The sequence below is a fragment of the Eurosta solidaginis genome, chromosome 1 (genome assembly GCF_040869045.1).
Source record: "Eurosta solidaginis isolate ZX-2024a chromosome 1, ASM4086904v1, whole genome shotgun sequence".
Lineage (NCBI taxonomy): Eukaryota > Metazoa > Arthropoda > Insecta > Diptera > Tephritidae > Eurosta > Eurosta solidaginis.
In genome coordinates this window covers 306911835-306934275 of record NC_090319.1, presented here as the reverse complement: position 1 = coordinate 306934275, position 22441 = coordinate 306911835, and the positions used below count along the sequence as shown (strand labels likewise).

Here is a 22441-nt window from a genome sequence, read left to right as displayed (position 1 = left end):
GACAGTTAAAACAAATAAATTTATTTGTTATTATTTCAGCGCTCCTCCGAAGGAAGGTTCCTATGTAAATGGCTTGTATATGGAAGGCGCTCGCTGGGATATGAATTTGGGTACCATAGCCGATGCTTTTCTGAAAGATCTATTTCCACCCATGCCGGTAATTTTTATCAAAGCTGTGCTATTGGACAAACAGGATACAAAGAACATTTACGAGTGCCCGGTTTACAAAATTCGGTAAGAGCCTATAACCACAGATTCAAGGGGCTGTGTAGCGCAACCCTTCAGGTTACCAGCGCAATATATAGCTTCTCCAAACCCACATAAATCTTTCCCGAGATGGTCGGGCTAGCACCTTAAAGGTGCTGTGGTACCGGAGCGTACCGGATATGTATCCGGCAAAGGACCATTACATCGATAACAATCCCCAAAGCCTTCGGGGAGCAACCTTATCGCTACAGCAACAACAACAATACCCTATATTTTCCCTGGGAGATCGTTTTTTCCTGATAAAATGATCCTTATGAATATTTTCGGGATGAGCATGCAATAAAATTCAGAGTCCTTTGATTTATAGCTTAAAAAACACTCGACATAAACGATTACTTTCATTCCCTCTATTTACTACTTTCACTTCTCTTACTCTTTTCCGCTATGCACTCTCCCGACCAAGTCTTCACCTCCGTCATTGTCTGCGTAGTATTTCGTATTTTCCATGCCCGTCTTCTACTCTTTCCCCCTCATAACATTTCGCTCTCTAACGCTGTATGTCACTCTCCTTTTCCTTACCCACCACCAACGTTTCTCTACCTTCTCCCGGTCTTTCATTTTCGCTTTTTCATTGCCTTCTTCCTCTAATGCTCATAATATAAACCCTATCTCTCCTTCCTTCTCGTTCGCCTGTCCACTTCATTTTTCATTAAAACATTCCTTCCTCACAATGCTCAACCCTTCTTGCAAATACATTGATGTCCTTGAACTTGCGAAGCCAAGGAAAAAAATTCTCTACAGAGAGACCTCTTCCTTTTACCCCTCCTCTTTCTCACCCCTTTCCTCTCACTGAACTCTTCATCTCAGTCCCCACACCTCACTCCTCATCAGATATATGGCATGCTTTGGAATCCAAGGTCTAGATACAAACCTTCACCTTTCCGTCATCATAAGCTGAGACGACATTAAGCCACATGAGCACCTCTAGATTACGGCGCCAACATTACGCGGGTATTCCGTCCAGTCTTGCGGGTTTTCTAGGATTCATAGTGCACAGGGCAGTTTTAAATAATTCGTTCGGCAATGCTCTTGGATAACGTGCCTGTCCTCACTTAATGGTTTGGTCGAAAACAGAATGTCCACAATGTCTATCTTTGCCCTCGTCCATCATCTGCTTCGGTGGACGAAGATTTTTCAGTTCTTCTGAAACTTTCGGAGCTCCCTGTCTGCCACGCGCACGCGCTGACAGTCACTGCATCCTGTTTCATGTTTTCGCTGCTTTGCAATTTCGCTTCTTCCACACTATACAAGCTTTTTGTTCAATCCACGCCCCTTTCTATGACATAGACACTGGAGTTTTGACAAAGGCAATGCAATGTCTGTTAAACCGTCTCTTTCGCCACATTGACTATTGTTTATCCGTCTGGCATCTTGTTGTTGTGCTAACGATAACTGACATCTTCCAATACCGATGCTAAGAACATGGCAAATTCGACCTTAGCTGCGTCTCATGCCAATTTTTCATGTAACCCGTTTGGTATCTGCCCCTGCCTGGATCAGAAGAGCACTTGGGACTTTTGGCATAGTTTTAGTGAATTTTCAAACATGTGCGGAACTGCATAGCCCAAAGCGCCTGAAACAGATTTATTAGCGGCTGTCATTAGCACACACTTATACTCAGGTCAATCTTTCTCAAGGCAAATCTGTACAATGTGATGCCAAAGCGAATGCAACCCAATTCGATGTGCAGAAGAATGACAAGTCAGAAGAAAACAAGTAAGGAAGTCTAAGTTCGGGTGAAACCGAACATTACGTACCCAGCTGTACACTCGAAATGCTGTTGTTGTTTGTTTTGTGTGCTTAACAATGATACAAGGCTGCGCAATAATACATATACATATGGTTCTATTCTGAACTAATTTTTCTTCGAGTTAAGGCTCCCGAAACATAGAAAAGTGCTTAGTCATAAAACGGGCGGTGCCACGTCCATTTTTTTAAATTTGAAGTTTTTCCTATTTATTGTTATAAATTCACTTGGGAAATCAAATACTATTGTTATAAAGCTCTTTTTTGCAAAGATATAGCTTATTTTATTCGTCCACGACCCTTTTAAAAATCTTTTATATAAAAGTGGGCGTGGTCCTTAACCGATTTCGTTAATTTTTCTTGAACGCATTCCTTATTGTAAAGGCAACCTCTCTGCCGAATTTTGTTACCATAGGTTTAACGATTTTTGATTTATGATTAACTAACTTTTACCCGCGGCCCCGTCCGCAAGGAGAAAATGAAATTTATGGGCTATTCACGTTAGCCTGCTTATGAAGTTATCTGTTTAAAAATTTTTTTCTGTCCAATGCATTTTATTTTTGTAATTGAGTAAAAAAAAGAACTAAATGAGCTGATAACCTGATAGGATCCCCAAATGATCGCGAAATTATTCAGAAAAAGCCATGATATGACCCCGACGCCCCGGAAGGGTCTCCAAATGTTCCCGGAATAGTCCCAAAAAAAAACCGGAATGACAACAACAAGATTCTAGACTTATCCAGAGGACCAAACAGAAATGTTCCCCGAAGGGTACCAAAATTATCCCGAAATAGTCCCGAAGAAGTCGCGAAATGACCCTGACGGGATCTCGAACGGATCCCTAAATGACCCTGACGGGATCCCGGACAGATCCCGAAACCCATCCAGAAATGATCTTGGGAGGGTCCCAAAATGATCCCGAAATAGTCTCGGAAAAGTCCAGAAATTACGCTGACGGGATTCCGGACGAATTCTGAAAACCATTCAGAAATTATGCCGGAGGAACCCCAAATGGTCCCAAAAAAATCACGAAATGACCCCGACGGGATTCCTGACGGATCCCGAAAACCTATTCAGAAATTATGCCGGAAGGAACCCCAAATGATCCTGAAAAAATCACGAAATGACCCCGACGGGATCCCGGACGGATCCCGAAAACCATACAGAAATGATGCCGGAAAACACCCCAAATTATTCCGAAATAGTCCCGAAAAGTCCCGAAATGATCCCGATGGGACCCCGGACGAATCCCGAAAACCATCCAGAAACGATGCCGGTAGGTACCCCAAATTATCCCGAAATAGTCCCGAAATTACCCCGACGGGGTCCCGGACGAATACCGAAAACCATCCAGAAATAATGCCGGTAGGTTCCCCAAATGATCTCGAAATAGTCCCGAAATGACCCTGACGAGATCCCGAACTGATCCCGAAAACCATCCAGAAATGATGCTAAAGGGTCCCTAAATGATCCCGTATCAGTAGAGAAAAAGTCCCGAAATGACGCAGACGAGATCCCGGACGGATCCCGAAAATCATCTTGAAATGATGCCGGAAGGTACCACAAATGATCCCGAAATAACCCCGACGAGCTCCCTGGCGCATCCCGAAAACTATCCAGAAATGATGCCGGAAGGGATCCCAAATGATCCCGAAAAAATCCCGAAATGACCCCGAAGGGATTCCGAACGGATCACGAAAAGCATCCAGAACTGATGTCGAAAGGGTCCCCAAATGATCCCGTATTAGTCGAGAAAAGGTCCCAAATTGACCTGGACGGGATATGGGACGGATCCCGAAAACCATCTACAAATGATGCCGGGAGGTACCACAAATGATCCCGAAATGACCCCGAAGGGATTTCAAATGATCCCGAAAAAGTCCCGAAATGACTCCGACAGGATCCCGAAATGACCCCGGACGGATCCCGAAAACTATCCAGAAATTATGCGGAAAGGTCCTCAAATGATCCCCTAATAGTCCCAAAGAAACCCTGACGGGATCCCGGACGGATCCCGAAAACCATGCAGAAATGATGCCGAAAGGGTCTCCAAATGATTCCGTATTAGTCGAGAAAAAGTCCCGAAATTACACCGACGGGATCCCGAAAACCATCCAGAAATGATGCCGGAAGATACCCCAAATGATCCCGAAATAGTCCCGTAATGATCCCGGATGGATTCCGAAAGCTATCCAGAAACGATGCCGGAAAGGTCCTCAAATGATCCCGTAATAGTCCCAAAATGACCCTGACGGGATCCCGGGCGGATCCCGAAAACCATCTATAAATGATGCCGGAAGGGACCCAAAATAACCACGAAAAATTCCCGTAATGATCCCGGAAACCATCAAGAATTTATCTCTCAAAGGTACGCAAATGATCCTGAAAATACAACGACGGGATGCCGGACGGATCCCGAAACCTATCCAGAAATGATGCCGGAAGGGTCCCCAAATAATTGCGAAATAGTCCCGAAATGATACCGGAATAGTCCCGAAAGGACCCCGGCGGGATCCCGGACGGATCCCGAAAACCATCCAGAAATTATCCCGGAAAGGTCTCGATATGACCCTAACGGGATTATAATTAAGGTGAAGCTAATTATAAAACCATATTAATAAGGAAGCAGGCACATTTGGAGCGATTGAAGAGTTACATAGAAACATACTGGTAAAGCTAATAAAAGCGTGCTAATAAAAACAATTGATGGTGGGCGGATGGCGGGAGGAGAAGGAGAGGACCACGGATCGTTTCTCCAAAATTGTTTAGATCTCGATCTGTATGTGCCAGATACCAAAAACTATTGATTTAGGAGAAAATTTATATTGAGTTGTCACAATTTATAGATTTTACACCAGAGGTGCGAGAAAGGGGTAGGGGGCGGAGGGTGTCCCTGCTCACTTTGTAAGCCCTCGACTTATTTGACCCATTGAGTCTGTAATATTGGTGAAAGCCAGTATACGTAAAGTTATAATGTGTAAAAATTATTAAAACGGAATTGTTCGAAGGGGTCGTGGGATCCCCACCCCCCTTTCCATGTTCGAAAAAAATTTCGCTAGTAGACTATTGTATCCGTCCCAAATTTCATCAAAATCCGTGTAGCCGTTCTGGCGTGATTCAGTCACAAAGACGAAAAAATACAAAAATAAAATTATAACTGTTCCTTTTCAAAAAAATATAGCTAGTGGATCCTTCTAGACTATTGGCTATATGTGTGTAAAATATCATCCAAATCGGTCCAGCCGTTCTTGCGTGATTGAGTCACAAAGGCAAACGTCTGGACAAACATCCAAACATCCAAACTTTCCCATTTATAATATGTATATATTAGATAATATTTGTAAAATTGATTTTATCACAAGTGGGCGCTGCCACGCCCATTTAAATAAAATTTTTTGTATTTAATTAGCGAGCTTTGCTCATATTGCTTTATACAATGGTTTTTGTAATTGATATTAGAGAAAAATTGTAAGTTTACAAACGGCGATGGTTACTAGGACATATTTCTGAATTTCACTTCTTCATCATATTCATAAGAGCTCTATTCTTGGTTACACGCGAGTGCTTTTGTGTGTTATCATCCCTGAATCGTCTCAAATCTTTGTTATGGGCTTCTTGTGCTTCTTCAGAAAGTTGAACAATAGGCAAAATTGCTGATTTTATAATATCAGTACTATGCACTAAGATTTTATGAACTGTAGCAGGCATATAAAACCACGGATAGAGATCTATGTATAGTTTTTTAGTCTCACTCGCAAATATCTCAAATCTTTGGATATTGACATTATACCCAGATGCTAATGCGCGAAGGAGAGCATCGAATATTTTGAAGAGCGTTACATCCAATCCCGTAATCTCAGGACTAGCGTCAGAATTTTCGAAAAACCTTCGAGCAGTATTACCATCATTGGTATTGCCGAATCCTGGTTTTGGTTGATCTACTATAAATACAAGTTCACTTTTAAATTTATTGCTTAACACTCTCTTTATCTGCCTCATTCCTAAGTTGCCATTTTTTTACTTCGGGGCGATAACTTATGTGAAGCAATCAACATTATTTTTGTAAATTAATCAACGCAAATTACGGCCACTCCTACTTACCTACTTCAATTACTCAAGATATAATAAGCGAAAAAAAAAATGTGTGCGAAAATCCCGTTATTTTGTTGTTTTCTTTCATTTTCCATTACAATATTCTTGGAATAAAAACTTTGTTTTTGTCCAGCTAGCTTGTTCTACACGGAACACTGTGCGTTGGTTGAAAATTATCAAGAAGAAGCAATCAACTGATGGGGCAAACCACCCTGTACTGAATTCGCCTTGTTCCTTCTTCTATTCCTATTTGACATAACTCTTTATTGGACCCTAATCACCAAATCTGTAGATATTCCCTATGCGATATACATCAACAAATCTTCTCGTTGCATACTGTTAGAAACTCAACTCTTTCTTATTCAGTTTAGTCCATCTGACCACTACCTTTTGTTTTGCGTTTGCTCAGTTAGCGCACCATATGTACACAATTTCAGATGCTCCTTTCCCAATCTAGTGACCTCCTTTTTCAATTGATTAAACTTTTTTCTTTTTCCAGATGGAAATGTTCAATTGCCATAAAGGAAGTAATTGGCTGCCTTTATTCGATTTTTTTTGTCCCAATATACATGTTAACATGGCCCATACTTATCTTTCTTTGGTTTTTTTTTTTGGTAGGCTCTTATCTCATGTCAACTACGATTCACCCACTTTCCAAATTTCTACTACTAATTGCATTACATCCATTCATTACTTTGGCCCCTTTTTTTACAGTGCAGCTTAGCAAACTTCCAAAAGGCTTACCGCTTTTTACTATCGGTCACGTACTTAATTTCTAGCTTTGAATGGCTACCACTGATACCTGGTGTACCGCAAAACTTCAACAACACCAGTAAGCAGAATAACTTGTGATGTTTAAACCTGACCAGGGCATTGTTCATTGTTTGTTGCGCTACCTGGGAGACCAGAAAACCCCGCGGCAAAGAGACGCCTTCCATTTATTTAAGTAGAGAACGGTGTGCCATTGTGACGCATTTTCCTCTGGAACCTTTTAATTAGGTTTCTGTTCTTTACTGGGTTTTACACACAACCCATTTGTTTGGTATGATGATTCTATTGACGCTTGAAGTTCCGCCAGGATATGGATATCCAGAGCTATAAATATGTTGTATGCTAAAAGGTAATGCGAGACTGAATGCGTCCATAGCGTTAGTGCGAGACTGCTTCTGTGCAGTCCTCGTCGCAACTACTGCATCACTTGTTGAATGAGATCCTCATACTGCAGTCTAAGTGGGCAGTGTCCTGTAACTGTGGCAATAATTATAATATTTCTTTGCTTGACTTATGTATAGGCGGTTTTTTATGCTCTTCATATGCAAGTCGACCATGTTTGTTTAGCTTGGTTTGCAGACAAACTAGAATTACCAATTGCAAACCGGTGTCGCCTAAGAGTGTTTCGTTAATTTTTACTCTCATTACTTCTTCTTACCAACCTTGACCTCATGCCCTACAAGACAGACTATTATGTGCCGACTACTGCCCGTTGTGCATGCTTCTTGAGAGTTATATACTCGAGAAAGGAAGGAATTAATATGAGGCAGGTTGGAGAAAGGACAGAAGCTAGTTGTAAGCCGCAAATTTAAGTTGCCTTAGCACTAAGCGCCTTCCAAGCGGAAATTGAAGAATGTGCTGTATAGGATGATGTCTATCTTTACTACGGTACATCTAGTTCGATATCCAAGCGTCTATTCAAGCACTTAGTACAATTGTTGTGCGATCGAGGGTGGTATGGGAATGCCTGGCCTTGCCTGCGGTTCCATTGCACTATATATTAATAACATCTGGTTCCGGGGACAAAGTAATATACCTAGCCACTATCACGGCGCCCTCCTAAAGTCCATGTGTAACTATTGATCCGAATATGTATGGCTGTATGAAATATGGGGTACCCTTGGCTTCCTGTGGTCTGCTCCCCTATAAATGGGCCTCTAGTAAACTAAAAAAAATGCTGGGCGCATACTACCTATTGCAGTTTAGCGAGATATATTTGACCGGAAGTGGATAGCAAGCGCTCTACCAAAGCTATTTGGATCACCAAGGCTCATCTATCAATGGTGTTTGCGGTTTTGACCGATCACTGTCTAAGGGAGTCCATGCGGTACGGCTTAACATGCTGGAAACACCATCTTGCTGCAGCTTCATGGAGAATGACATGGTGGAAACAATGACACACCTCATGTTTCACTATCCAGCTTTTGCCAGAACTAGGTGAACGGCTAGGTTGTGGGGAGACGATTGCTTTATTAAGCGAACATCCTACCGCAAGCAATCAATAAATTGGTTAGGTTATGTTATGCGAATGAAAGATGGTCCGGTACAGAAGATATTTTTATCGGCACCCACTTTAGGCTTCGTTGTAAGAAGCATGTCAAAACCGATTTGAGTTCCTTTGATATTTCCAATTTGCGCCAGATGGTGAAGCGTTCCGTTTAAATGGTTCAGCTCGTATTAAGTAACGAAGCTTGAATAATTAGCAGAAAAATAGGCAGATGAAACGACAAATTTTCATATGAATGACCAAATACTTGCACTACTTTTTCATTATAATATTCTTATCCTACAGTTTAAACAGAAGTAACGATCACAGTCGAGTAAACCTTCCATCTGCATTTCCGTTCCCTCTTAACTAATCTGAGCATAAAAATTCCATTGAAATACACAAACCCTATCCTGAAGTGTACACAACTCATATGAAAAAACCTCCATGTCTACAAAAATTCGATGTAAGCTAAAGCATTAGCCACTAACTGATTAGCCAAACACTTTATGACAGCATCTGCACAAGTGAAAAAAGTTCTATGTATGTCAGTGAATTGGATAGCTGGTGTGAGCTTCATTCAACATTTGAAGAGTAATTTCAGATATTTTAAAAGCCAGTAAAAGCAGCCACAATCAATTCAACTGACATAATGTTGGTGCACCAACGACTTAGGTGAATAGTTTTCCGGTAGATTTCGCCACATGATTTCGGGCGCGCTCATTTTATACAAACACAAAGTAACCAATGTAACCATGATTATGAGTATGTTTGAGGCTCCACAGTGGCTACGAGCTGTTTATTTTTTTGCTCTCCCTCCTTTTTTGTTGGTTTTGGCAGTCCCTTTTTTGCTTACTTTATTTTTTTTTTTACTTGCTTTGACTTTCTATTGCTGTCGCCGACATTTGACGTTGATGATTTGTACGCAAGCTCACAATGAAACTCATCTTTATCATCATCATCATCATCATCGGCCATCATCAGCACACAACGAGACGATGACGTGAGCAACACCAATAACAGCAATATCTTAAAGTGTGTCCTATGAATAGAAAGTCGCATTTACAATCAAAATTCCACTTTTATGTTGAAAAAGCGGCATAATTGTGAGTGCGTCCTTTTGTAGCATCACCACCACCACCACTACAACCACAACTTTTTTTAATTTGATCACAAAAAATGGTTTGAAAAATTTTGTATAGCAAATGTATTCCTCAATCGATTTGACAGCAATTTTAAGCTCATCTCTTACAAGCATTCATATACTGTTTTCACACAGAAACTTAATGATCTCATTTCACCTGCTAATGAAATCGTAAATTTTTTGCTTTCACACAGAAGTAACTGCTCGATTAGTATGAAGGATGAGACAGACAATCATGGCGGAACGATACAAGGTGGGAGCATGGTGACATACCTATAAACAAAAAAAATTCCATGTACTTGTAAATTCGATGGACAAATGTCAAAATCGTACTGCGCCGGCAGTTGATGTATCAAATCAAATAAAAAAGGTTATAATCAGCTGTTCGATGCGGCCACCTTGTATCGTTCCGCCATGCAGACAATGACATTTGCTTTGAAAACTAAGAAGCGGAAACGGAATCGGAAAGATGCCAACAGAGTTGCATTGTGCTTTTGACTTCATTAGGCATTCGATTAGCTACTAATGAAATAATAATAGATTCGAATTTTGTAGGGAAGATTGAGCTCAATAAGCGTCTTAATGTAGAAAATTGCCTTTATTATTCAATAAGCCGTCTGTGTGAAATTAGTAATACATGCCTAGATCTCAATGTGATTTCATATTTCTTACTTATTGCCAAAGAGCTTACAAATCCAAATGCTTATAGGTACATATACATAGGTACATTAGGGTAGTCCTTCGAAAATTTTCCGCTTTTACCAGTCTCACCCCTTCAAACGATGGATTGGGTTGAACTGGCTGGCCAACAAAGACCCTTACATAGACTGAACGTGTCCACAGTATTATCCGAATTTGTTTGACGACCAAACGGAAGAAACTCAATCAGGTGCCAGGACTTATGTTACAAAATAACTCCGTCCTCTTGCAAATACTAGAAGTTTTCTAGGATCTATCTTAATTGCTGCCTTGAGATCTGGCAACTCTGCCGACCCTTATAGCTGGAGCCTTGACCTGGCGAGCGCAAGACACGAACACAGAACGTGCTCAACTGTTGCTCACCAACTGTTACTGACGTGGCCTAACTTATAAGCATGTTACGCTAGAAGACAGTGTCCAGTTAGTATGCCAATCGTGAGCCTTAACTCTTCTCGCTTCAGAGATATGAGTCACTTCGTGAGTCTAATATCGTAGGCCTTGCACATGATCTTAGAAATTTTGCAGCCCCGCGCTTTTGTCCACGCCTTTCCTGCTTGATGAATCATAGGTACCTCCTGTCTCCTTTATATTTTTCCCTAACGGATTGGGACGTCTACCGTCGTTTCAGCGAGCGCTGCACCCGCCTTTCCGAACCCCACCCCTTTTTCGTTACCCTATATCCCTTTCTGATCGGGAACCCAGAATAGATATGTGGTCCGGCCTGGGCGAAGACTTTCTAATGCTTCCTCCAAAATATCTGCTGCTCTCTTCACGGCTATATTTGCGCCCGAAAGGCGCTACAGTAATCTGGCAGCCTGTAAGGTCTACTTATTTCTGGATCAACATGGTAAACAGCAGACACGACCCCTCCCGTTAATTTATAACCACCGGTACACATGTGTATAGTATGTTCCGCCATTATTACACCCTGGCACCAACCCTCCGATTCAATTGTGGCCCCAAGATTTAATTTGATGCTCAGTCACGGGACCATAAAGTCCTTTTTTCCGATAAAAGATGGCGCTTTATTGCTATGGAGGGTGGAGCCGTGTGTAGAACTCCACGAAAGGTGGGAAAGCTTGCGACAGCCATTCACCTGGGAATGGCCAGTACGATTCTTTTGCATGCGGTTCAAGCAGCTCACTACTTCCGGTCGCTTGCGGCCAATTATCCTCTGGGTAGCCACTGGACATTCGTTTAGTGGTGAACTAATGTGAGAAGGCGACAACCTGGCTAAGCCACTCTGAGATAATCGGTTTAAGCGTTAGCTGGGGGATCTTTCATCGGCAGCATCTATCCACCACGAGGTGCGGCTGCAAACGGGCGTCTGTCTTGGATCAAGCGACTCGCTATATAAACGTGAAAATAATATTTTCAGCCCCGCTTGCCGGGTTGTGCGCTGGGCTTGGGACCCGCCACGTCAAACGACACTCCAATAAAAAGCAACAGCAAGCCTCGGATTAGAAGACAACCCTTTACTGATGACGACTATGTCAAACGTTTAAAGGACAATGATTTGAGGACATGCACCTGGAACGTCCATTTCCTGAATGGGATTGGTGCAGATGCCCGGCTGGCTGATGTTCTCGTCAAAGCGAAATATGACATCACCACCATCCCAGAAATGCGCTGGATGAGGCTGGGAAGGTAGAATATTAAAAATTGTGACATATATTGGAGTGGCCATGCAAATAAGCGCAGTTTTTGCGTCGGACTCGTAGTGGAGAAGGGACTTTGTCGCCAAATATTGATAAAAGGAAAAATGTTTAATACGTATATCATTCATCTGCGCCCATGCATCGACAGAGGAGAAAGACGATGAGGTGAAATAACGCTGCCCCGCCATGATATAAAAGTCGTGCTTGGCGGCTTTAATGCCAGAGTGGGCAGAGTCTTCTCCTAAGTAACTGAGGCTGATGGACTTTGCGGGTGCTGGAAACATAGTCACACTCAGCACCAGATTCATGCATAAAAAGATACATCAAGCTATATGGCTGCCCCCCCCCCCCCCCCCATCGAAATGCATGCAATCAAATCGACCACGTTGTGATAGACTTAAAGCGCCGGTGTTCAGGCCGATAATATCAATTTCATCAACATAGGCAAAAATGCACGCTTTTATAAAATATTGTTCCAGGGCGCTTAAATTCTGTAGCGAGTATAATTTTCTCCAGCGTCAAAATAAAGAACCGCACGATAGGGGGTTACCCTGTCTGAAACCACATTTTGGTTTCGAACGGCTCGGAGAGATCCTTCCCAATTCTGACTGAGCTGATGGTGTTGCTCAAAGTCAGTTTGCACAACCATATGAGTTTTGCGTGAAACCAAATTCGGACATAGCGGCATATAGACATCTCCTTTTCATGCGGTCGCGGCGCGATATCGTCGAAGAGATGATGTGTGTTATTTCTTTTTTTGCGGTTTTTTCCTACATTTGGCGCTTCAATATTTCGCACAATACACTTGACTGGACCTTATACGCGATATTGTGAAGACTGATTCCGCGATATTTGGTGCAGTCTGCACGATACCGTGGGGCATGCACTCGTCCAACCATATTTTGCAAATAAGCTGAAAGAAGCATGCTTTACTAACTCCTCACCGAACTGAAAATCTCCACAGACAATCCATCAGCGGAGTGGCGTTATTCCTGATGTCTGACAGATCAAGCTCCTTACGCTCCCGCTTTTCTTCATCTGCATTTTCCCCGCATTTTTGAAGAGGCGTTTCGCATTCCTTTTCAACTTGCGGTAGCGTTCACACTTCTCAATATACATATTACGGTGGGTCGATTTGTATGTACGAAAGTTAACCCATATTGCGCCGCGGCCGCTAAAAACGTTGGCGATAACAGTTTTTTGAAAAAAAAAAAACATTTTTGGGTCGGACAGGGTATACATGAAAATTTTACAATCCAATGAAAATTTTTTTAGTAGGTCATGAAGAAAACCTTAAAGATCAAAGTCGAAAAAAAGTAAAAAAAATAAAATTTCGCAAGCTCGAAAATTATTTTTTTGGGTATGTGTTAGGGCGGGTCAAATTGTATGGAAAAAAACTTCAGGTGCACATCCAGTTTCTGAATCTATGGGTCATACTGAGTAATATTGTCCATGGACCTTAGGTCTAAAATGAATTTCGAGTCTCCCTAATCAAGTGAGAAAATGTTGATATAAAATTTTCTAACAAAATTAGGGAGGCTCGAAATTCATTTCATACCTATGGTCCCATGAGCAATATTACTCAGTATGACCCATAGATTCAGAAACTGGATGTGCCTTTTCAACAATAAATTTGACCCCCTCTAATATGCTTAGTGGAACTTTTTATCCTGAGCCCAAATCCTGTCAAAAATCGATGGCGCGACATCGGTTAATGAATCAACCCAGTCTAATACATATACTTAATTAATAATACTTATATTTCATCATTGAAATGCATGCGCGGTTCCAGGGGGGGCGAACTTTTTTTGTATTTGAAGTACATACTACAAATCTACATAGTAGTTTCTTATCACACAACGGATTTTTACTAATTTTTAATTTTTCTTGCTTTTTTACGTTATTTCTATATATATTTAAAAAAAAAAAAGCCCCCCCTCCCCTCCCCCTAGAACGTAAAAAGCAAGAAAAATTAAAAATTAGTAAAAATCCGTTTTGTGATAAGAAACTACTATGTAGATTTGTATTATATACTTCATTACAGTCAATACAAAAAAAGTTCCCCCCCCCTGGAGTTTTGAAATGTGTCTCGATTTATATCAAAAGTATTAATAACTATTAAACTTAAATCATTTTTCCATTTTCAGCATGCGCGGTCCCACTTTCGTTTGGACTTTCAACTTGAAGACGAGAGAAAAGGCAGCCAAATGGACATTAGCCGGTGTTTGCTTGCTACTACAAATCTAAAATGTATGACTACGTACAGAAAAGGAGCAGAACAAAAGGATAATAGTTCTAAGGGCAATTCTAGTTCGTGACCTTTCGTATTGAATTAGCGAATGTGTCACAGCAGCAAATAGCCAAAGGATAAACTCAAAACTCAAATACTTGCTTAATGCTTCTTTGTATTTATTTCGAAGTATTTTACTGTACTATTGTACAACTACTTAATGGAGACATGTTTTAGACTCCAGTTTTAACTTTTCAAATAAATCAACATTTTTATTAAATTTATGCGCATATATGAATGTGAGATTAAAGAGATTTTAATTTAATAGGTAGAAATTTCCAAGTTGTATTAGGCATAAATTACTGATTATAGTTGGTATTTTTATTGAGGTACTAGGCGGTTGTTGCAATGTTGGAAGTGTGTGGAAAAGATGAAAGAAAAGAAAGGGACGAAAAAGAAAAAAATGTTATTTTCGTTGTGTTAGCGACGAATCCGGATAATAAGGATTATCGATGAGTTAATGGTTCGTTTTTTATTGGGTTAATGGTTTGTTATCGAACAGTTATTGGCTTATTATGCAAAAGTCGCCGATTACTCATCAAGAAGTTAACGATGTGTTTTAAAGGAATTATTGATTTTGTATCTAAAAGTTATCGCTTTATTATAGGAATTTTATAAATATTTTATCAAAAAGTTATATATTTGTTATCGAAAAGAAATCGAGTTTTTATAGAAATGTTACAAATTTGTTATCGGCATGCTATCGTTTTACAAATATCGACCTAACTGAAACAAAAAACCAATGACACTTCTGTAAGCCGCCGATAACAAACCAATAGCGCAACTTCAATTTGGTGTTTACGTTTTTTTTCCAGGATTTGAGAGGGCGAATTTCTAGACAAATGGGCACCTCCTTACAACTGGGATGTCTTCATATTTCATACCAACTCGGAACTGCATCATCTGAGGCAGATGATTTTTTTCTAGGGAATTTTTCACCGCAGATACACTCAGGGAGTTGAAAGTGAGGAAGCGGAACAAGAAGCCATAAGACGAAAGTGACAGGGGCAAGGAGGATGATAAAAAGAGGCAGGGAAGATGATAAATATTAAAGGAAAAGGAGAAGTAAGAAGAATGAGTGGAAAGGTAGGGCGATGTAAGACTTGGAAGAAGGCCAAAAAAGGGAAGGTAGAGGGAATAATAGGGAGGCAAGTGAAAGATATGAAGTTAGCGTTGCTAGGGAGACATCGAGGTGAACAATGTAAAAGAAAAAACCAATAGAAGAAATAAGGGAGTGAAAATAACTAAGAGCACAGAAAATGAAAGAAACATATGGAGAGAAGTCAGAACAATAATTTTCATTACTTTTCAATTATCTTTATATCGAACTATAGCATATATGACTAATTTTAAATTAATATTTAATTAAGTGCGTATTTTTGCCTAGAGGGAGGATAGGTTAACCTAGATTAAGTCGGTCAGTCTTTAAAAACTTCATAAAGACTGAATGTGTTCATAGTGTTATCAGAAGAAGTACACGTCATAGGTCACCCAAATTTGTATTTGAAAGTTTTTCTCCGCATAGTATTTTATATTTATGTACATAGTTCCATACGACTGACCTTTTTTTATATGAGAGAAAATCTGGAACATCCTTCAAAAAAAAATTACAAAAATTAATGGCAATATTGAGAGATATCTTAAACTTACGAGTGGTAGCCACCGTGGTGTGGTGGTAGCGTACTCCGTCAACCACACCGAAGATGCTGGGTACACGCCGAGGCTTTATAAAAATTTTAGAAACAAGTTTTATCGATTAGAAGAAAGTTTTCCTAAACGGGATCGCTTCTCGCCAGTGATTTGGAAAGATCCGATTGTATTTCTTCGAAGTCGGCATAAAACATGTAGGACACATCCCGCCAATTTGTAGGAAAAATTAAAAAGGAGCAGGACGCAAATTGGAAGAGAAGCTCGGCTTTAAATCTCTTAGAGGTTATCGCACCTTACATTTTTATTTTTTCATCTAGACTTAAATAGATTGGGCTACGAAACTAAAAAAAATTCAAAAAGCTCTGAACAAAAAATTAAACATTTTCGCAAAATTTTCACGAATTCTGGAACTTTTTTAAAACCATTTTTGAAATTATTTTGCATAATTTAAGTTATAAGATTCATCGAACTTTTTTTTTAATTATGGAAAAGAAAAATGACTTTAATTTAAATTTGATAAAAATTCTCACTCCTATTTTCGTGCTCGCTGCTGTATTTTGATTAACAGATAAATGAAAAGCTTATTTGCATACTCAATTATATAATTATCATTATAATTGAAGGGCTTAGAACCAAAAGGATCTAAGTAACATCAACGTTGAATTGAGATAATTAAGGTTAATGTAAATTACTTATTGTAAATTCTGGGTAAATGCGTTTGAAATGTTTCATGTCTAAATGAATGCAGGTTAGTCAACTAATTCAAAGGATGTTTACTGCAGATGGAAAATAACTGTAAATTTCCAAAAATTATTGCAAAAATTTCCAAAAATTATTGCAATAAAATTTCGAACATTGATTGCTCGGCCAAAAGATCATGCAGAATTTTTTCGAGTATGCAGTCTTGAAGCCCGTTTAATTTTAGTTTAATAAAGTGCTAAACTTAATTTCGTAGGAAGTCTCGCTGATTTTTGGCAATTTTTTTTCTGGATCCAAGCGCACTTAGACCCTTTTGGCTCCAAAAATTGTTGCAATAAAATTTCGAACGTTGATTGCTCGGCCAAAAGAACATGCAGAATTTTTTCAAGTATGCAGTTTTGTAGCCCGTTTAATTTTAGTATAATAAGGTGTTAAACTTAAGTTCGTAAGGAGTCTCGCTGATTTTTGGCAATTTTTTTTCTGGATCCAAGTGCACTTAGATCCTTTTGGCTCCAAAAGTTGTTGCAATAAAATTTCGAACGTTGATTGCTTGGCCAAAATAACATTTAAAATTTTTTCGAGTATGCAGTTTTGTAGCCCGTTTAATTTTAGTATAATAAAGTGCTAAACTTAAGTTCGTGGGAAGTCTCGCTGATTTTTGGCCCTACAGTTTCGCCAGATGATGAGCTACAACTCAGAGGAAAGTAGTCGCGGTATTATCCGTTTCATAAGGATCTGATTCCTCAGATTCTGTATCGCCTAGTAGTAAATAAAATTGTAGGTTAGAAAACCGAGAAGCAAACATTTTCATTAAATAACCAAATATTTTTAGCTTTGTGTGATTAATATAACACAAGTACTTACGGGAAATAATGTTATTTAGTTCACTCATTTCAAATCACTTTAACTTGTGCAAAAATGCCGTAGGCACACAAAATATGTAAATTTGATACCACGAATTAGATGAAAATTTTTTGTAATAACAGCTGACTTTCTAAACGTCAGTTTCATTTTATTTTATTTTGTCACTGCTATACGATGATGTATTTTCATGTAAGCCTGCTTTTACATTAGCCAAGTATTGAACCCAAGTCTGCGGCACAGACGAGAGAGGGGAGAGGCTTCTTCACCTCTTTCAAATCAGCGAGACTTCCTACGAACTTAAGTTTAGCACTTTATTATACTAAAATTAAATAGGCTACAAAACCGCATACTTGAAAAAATTCTGCATGTTCTTTTGGCCGAGCAATTAAATTTTATTGCTTGGAGGAGCGCACTTAGATCCTTTTGGCTCAAATTATTAATGCAATAAAATTTAGTACGTGTTTGGCCTAGCAGATATATGGCACTAAAATGTCCAAAATGGCTTGGATCGCATTGTCAACAAATAGACACTATATTAAATATGCAAATATGGGCATAACTCAATTTTTAAAAAAATGTCACTTAGATCCTTTTGGTTCTGAGCCCTTCAATTTTTTGTGCGCCCTTGAACTCTCGCAACACTCACTTATGTGAGAAAAAAATGAAATTTTAAAACACATCAACTCGATTTTGTTGAGCAGATTTCCTGACGAAATGTTGCCAGTATGCAATGCCAAACGAATTTTAAAAGCGAAACGTCACATACCAATGTCAACTATGACTGATGTACTTAGCGGTCAACTGACATACATAGTTGTGTGTGGAAGTGTGTCCAGTTAATAATGCCAACCGCAAATTACAGCATTTGTAGTAATATGGAATGCCTTATGGTCCACAAAGGATAATACGGGTTGTATGCAGTTAATGGCAAAAGCTGGCAAAGGCTGTAATGGGCAAAAGAAAAAGTAAAACAAAATTAAATTTCATTTGTATATTTAAGCAATGGACTAAATCAAAAAGTCTTAAAATTATATATGTATACCCAAATGTGGAGGGAAAAGAGTTAAGCGAGCTTTGTGTATATACACCTAATCCATTTTGTTTTGTTGATTTTATTGGAATGATCTTCCGTGATCGCTAGTTAAATTGTTTGGGAGACAGACCATTTTCGGTGTTGTGCCATCTTCAGAGTAATTTTTTCATTCAATAACATGCACTTTAGGTTGCGCTATTCATTCCGGTGTATATCTGGGCATTACTTCAGGTGCGCGTAATGGTTTCTCACCAACATCAAAAGCATCTACTGAAATAATGAACTTAATCCTTAACTTAATAAATAATAAGGCTGGCAGATCCCAAACTGGGCTCTTATTTTGTTGCATAAATCAAGCCATACATTGCTTCCAAACTTCAGTTAGGATTGCCCATGGGAAAGTTTGTGTAGAATATACAAATAATCACAGCTGGGTATAATATGTAATCATATTTAAATGCATCTGAGCAAATATTCAGTTGTGGCTGCTGGAGTTGGCATTTTGAAGGAATTTCTGCAGCAACAATAGTGGCAACAACATGAAAGTGAATATGATACAATGCCGCACTGTGTAACGTGGCCATATATTGAGTGGCCAAAAAGAAAAGTTCTCGCAAATTAAAATTCACACTCAGTCTTTGTGTTCACAAATTAAGCAAAATCAGATAAAGAACAAACCCATACCATATGGTGTCCATACATATATGTAGGAGGAAATTAAAAAAATCGGTTTTATATGAAAACATGTAAGGCAGTCTAATGGTTCGGGTGGAACCGAATATTATGTAAAAAGATTAAAATGTATTTATGGTGATCGCAGAATCGCCATGTAGAATGTTAAAAGGATTTATGAAGAAATGAAAACAACGTGAATAACTTGTAGCGATAATGTTCAGCGGAGAAATTCAATTCATCGAATCATTCTTTATTGACAAATGCTTTCTCTTTTATAGGAATTTTTGCTTACAATACTACTACAATATTTTCATACAATACTTATACACTAAAAATAGAATATTCTTATTAACTAACTATGTAATAATATTTGGTCAGTTGCACTGACAAACTGACGCTGTCGATCAGTCATTCTGGTCAACACGTGAGCTAGTGAGTGTGACGTTTATGGGTTAAGCAACTGTAAATGGATATGGCACCCCGCTGAGTTCAATGTAACTTATCTCTACTACTATGAATGTGTCGCTATGAGTAATTTGTGTGTGGTTGAAAGTGAAATTCATTTGCTTGTGCATTCCAAGCTAGCCCTATTCTGGCATTTATATAAATACAAATATCTTGTATTGTGGTAATGCCACATTATATACCCAGCGTGTGCTCTCATAAATATATCAGGATACATTGAAAGAGGTATATCGCGAATTAAATGGCATTAAAGCTGGAACATACCAATGAACTGCAACAATCGAACACAACAACCTTCGATTACATTCGGCACCCCCAGCGGGTTAGGGGGGTCAGAATATACCCGCGGTAGGTATGCCTGTCGTAAGAGGCGACTAAAATACCAGATTCAAGGGGCTGTCTAGCGCAACCCTGCAGGTTGCCAGCGTAACATATAGCTTCTCCAAACCCAATTGTCAACCTCACCTATCCGCGGCGAATCCTGTTTCACTAACAGACGAGGCTCTGGCGACCCTAAGCTCCTTATGGAACTTGGGGTTGGGGAGTGAGGGGATGGCCTGAAGGTTTAATGTGGCCACATAAATCGTTCCCGAGATGGTCGGGCCAGCACCTTAATGGTACTGTGGTACCGGAGCGTACCGGATCTGTATCCGGCAAAGGACCATCACATCGATAACACTCCCCAAAGCCTTCGGGGAGCAACCTTATCGCTACAACAGCAACAACAACAACATTACATTCGGCAACATGATCGTGTTCAATGATCCAACTTGCTTAAACGGACATAATCGACATTGATTTAAAATCAACCAACTTATTGCATGCGTGAATATAATCAATTCAGGCGTTTGCTCGTTTGCCTCAACGGTGATTACATTCATAGGAATGAAAAGGCAAATATGAAAACTCCATGCGTCTGGATATTTGCATGATTCTTCTGCCCTTACGTCACGGCGACAAGCTACATATAAATATACATACAAACATACATATAAACATTGCTTACGATTGTGTTTGTTTGCCGAACTAAACGATACTAATTCTCGTGCTTTGATTTTATTCTCCGCTTGCCTTCGTTTGATCAATACAATCGTACGCAAAACCTGTTCGGTCAGTCGACCGCAATCATGCTAACAGAGTCTTGTAAAGACAGATGCTGAGTATATTCAATCACGAGTTTATTCAATTATGAGTTTAATCAATATGAGTTTATTCGCATGGTTGAATGTGAATGCAAAATTTAGTGTTTGAATAAATCAAGAAAATTGTGATTTTTGCAGTTCTCTGGAACATACCATCTAAACACTTGCAAATATCGTGTGCCGAAAGACCTAGTTTTCACTTCGTTGCACGCTTGCCAGAAGCATAAATGTGCCAAAATGAAAATGTTGGGAAATCGAGTTGCAAGGTTTATTGCTCTCTCAATTAGAAGAAGAATTAATTTTTAGTGTAAAAATGTACTTATCTATTATACTCACACTATGCTCTTTTAACTGAGATAATTGTTCTGCTAGCATCCCTTCTACTCTCCGAGATTTAGCATATTCATTTATCTGGCACAACAAAAATTTAAAAAGCTGATATATTTTTTGTTAACACATCTATACAAAATTAAAAGTAGTCGGATCAGGTTAATCTGCTCATGCTTTCTATGCATTTTGGCCTCAAAAGACGGAAAAAAATAACTACAGATTAATTTTTAAATAACGTTAGTGCCAAGTCGAGACCTGCTAGGCAATTGGGATTCGGAGCATCACAGTACTTGGGAAAACATCTGCGGCTTTGACTTATTGAATGTATGTAAATGAAAAAAGTTACACATTCAATTCAATTTCATATAAACTAATGTGTTTTTATTTAGGATATTATTGCAAACTTAGAACTAGTACTTATTCTCATCAGAATCAGAATCTTCTGAAATGTTGGGTTCGGGAAAAGCGTTGCCCTCAAGATTTTTATAAAAAGAATGATATTATTTTCGTATAACCAGTTTTTCACAAAATTTTTCCAAGTATTTTAGTTTTGATTCGGGAAGAGGCAACGGCTTCGAATAAACCGGTTTGCCTTCAATTAAACAACAATTTTTTTTCGCACATTAAGCTATTAAAAATTCTTCATCGGTATAATTTTTTTTGAAGTATACCAGGCACGTATACCCGAACATTTGAACATACGAATATGTGATGTTCTTATTTTTTTTTTTTTCAAAATTTTTTAGCCATATCAACGAATGTGTCATACAATAGGCCACATTCATTTTTCTGGCTCAACTTTGTGTGATTGAATTATACGTTCGTGAAAATGGCATTGTAAATTATTGGGGTTTCCATGTACGTAGGAAATTCTAGATTTAAGTAGAATCTGTAGGGTGATCAACAGGCCTCTAACACAAAATCGGAAAAATTGCACATTCATGCTTCTGGCTACCGGGCGACGACATAATGAGATTATCTTCATTTTCGTACTTAACTCCTAACGTTAATTATATAACTACATATCCCTGATAAATTTTTCCTTTCGAAAATCGATAATTATGATCAAATTTTAGAGATGAGGATGGAACTTATGTAAACAATTAGATTATCTTTTGACGGTTTATTGTAGATTAGGACAAGTGTAAACGTGGTCTAAGCGCGATCCAGATACGGATAGAAATTTGACATGCAAATGCAACAACAAATCGATGCATATGGATCACATTGTTATTGTTGTTCTTGCATTTGTTTGTTAAATCTCTATCCGTATCTGGATCACGCTTCATTGGAATCAGAATGACTTTTTATTTACGGCTGGCAAAACTTTTAAATTTTCCCGTTTAATTTCCAAGGTGTGTATGTAATAGCAAGGTCACCCTCCATGCGAAATTCGACATTAAAGCGTACTGATGATGAAGGCTTAGCAC

General features: G+C 39.1%; 2 protein-coding genes across 11 annotated transcripts in view; one reads left to right on the top strand and one right to left on the bottom strand.

Moving 5' to 3' along the window:
- Window positions 1-14351, top strand: part of kl-5 (male fertility factor kl5) — a 70184-nt gene extending 55833 nt beyond the window's left edge. For both annotated transcript variants that reach the window (XM_067761434.1, XM_067761433.1), the window contains exons 23-24: window positions 40-234; window positions 14011-14351. In XM_067761434.1, the coding sequence (XP_067617535.1) occupies window positions 40-234; window positions 14011-14110 (295 nt within the window). In that variant the 3' untranslated portion in view covers window positions 14111-14351. The remainder of the gene's footprint in view (window positions 1-39; window positions 235-14010) is intronic.
- The window catches only part of LOC137237609 (uncharacterized), a 530759-nt gene that overhangs the window by 427669 nt on the left and 80649 nt on the right, over window positions 1-22441 (bottom strand). For 4 of the 9 annotated variants that reach the window (XM_067761435.1, XM_067761440.1, XM_067761436.1 and 1 more), the window contains exon 2: window positions 18133-18310. The exons of 4 other annotated variants lie outside the window; for them this stretch is intronic. The gene's annotated coding sequence lies outside the window, so the exon portion shown is untranslated. The remainder of the gene's footprint in view (window positions 1-18132; window positions 18311-22441) is intronic. One more of the 9 variants, XM_067761441.1, reaches the window with a different exon arrangement.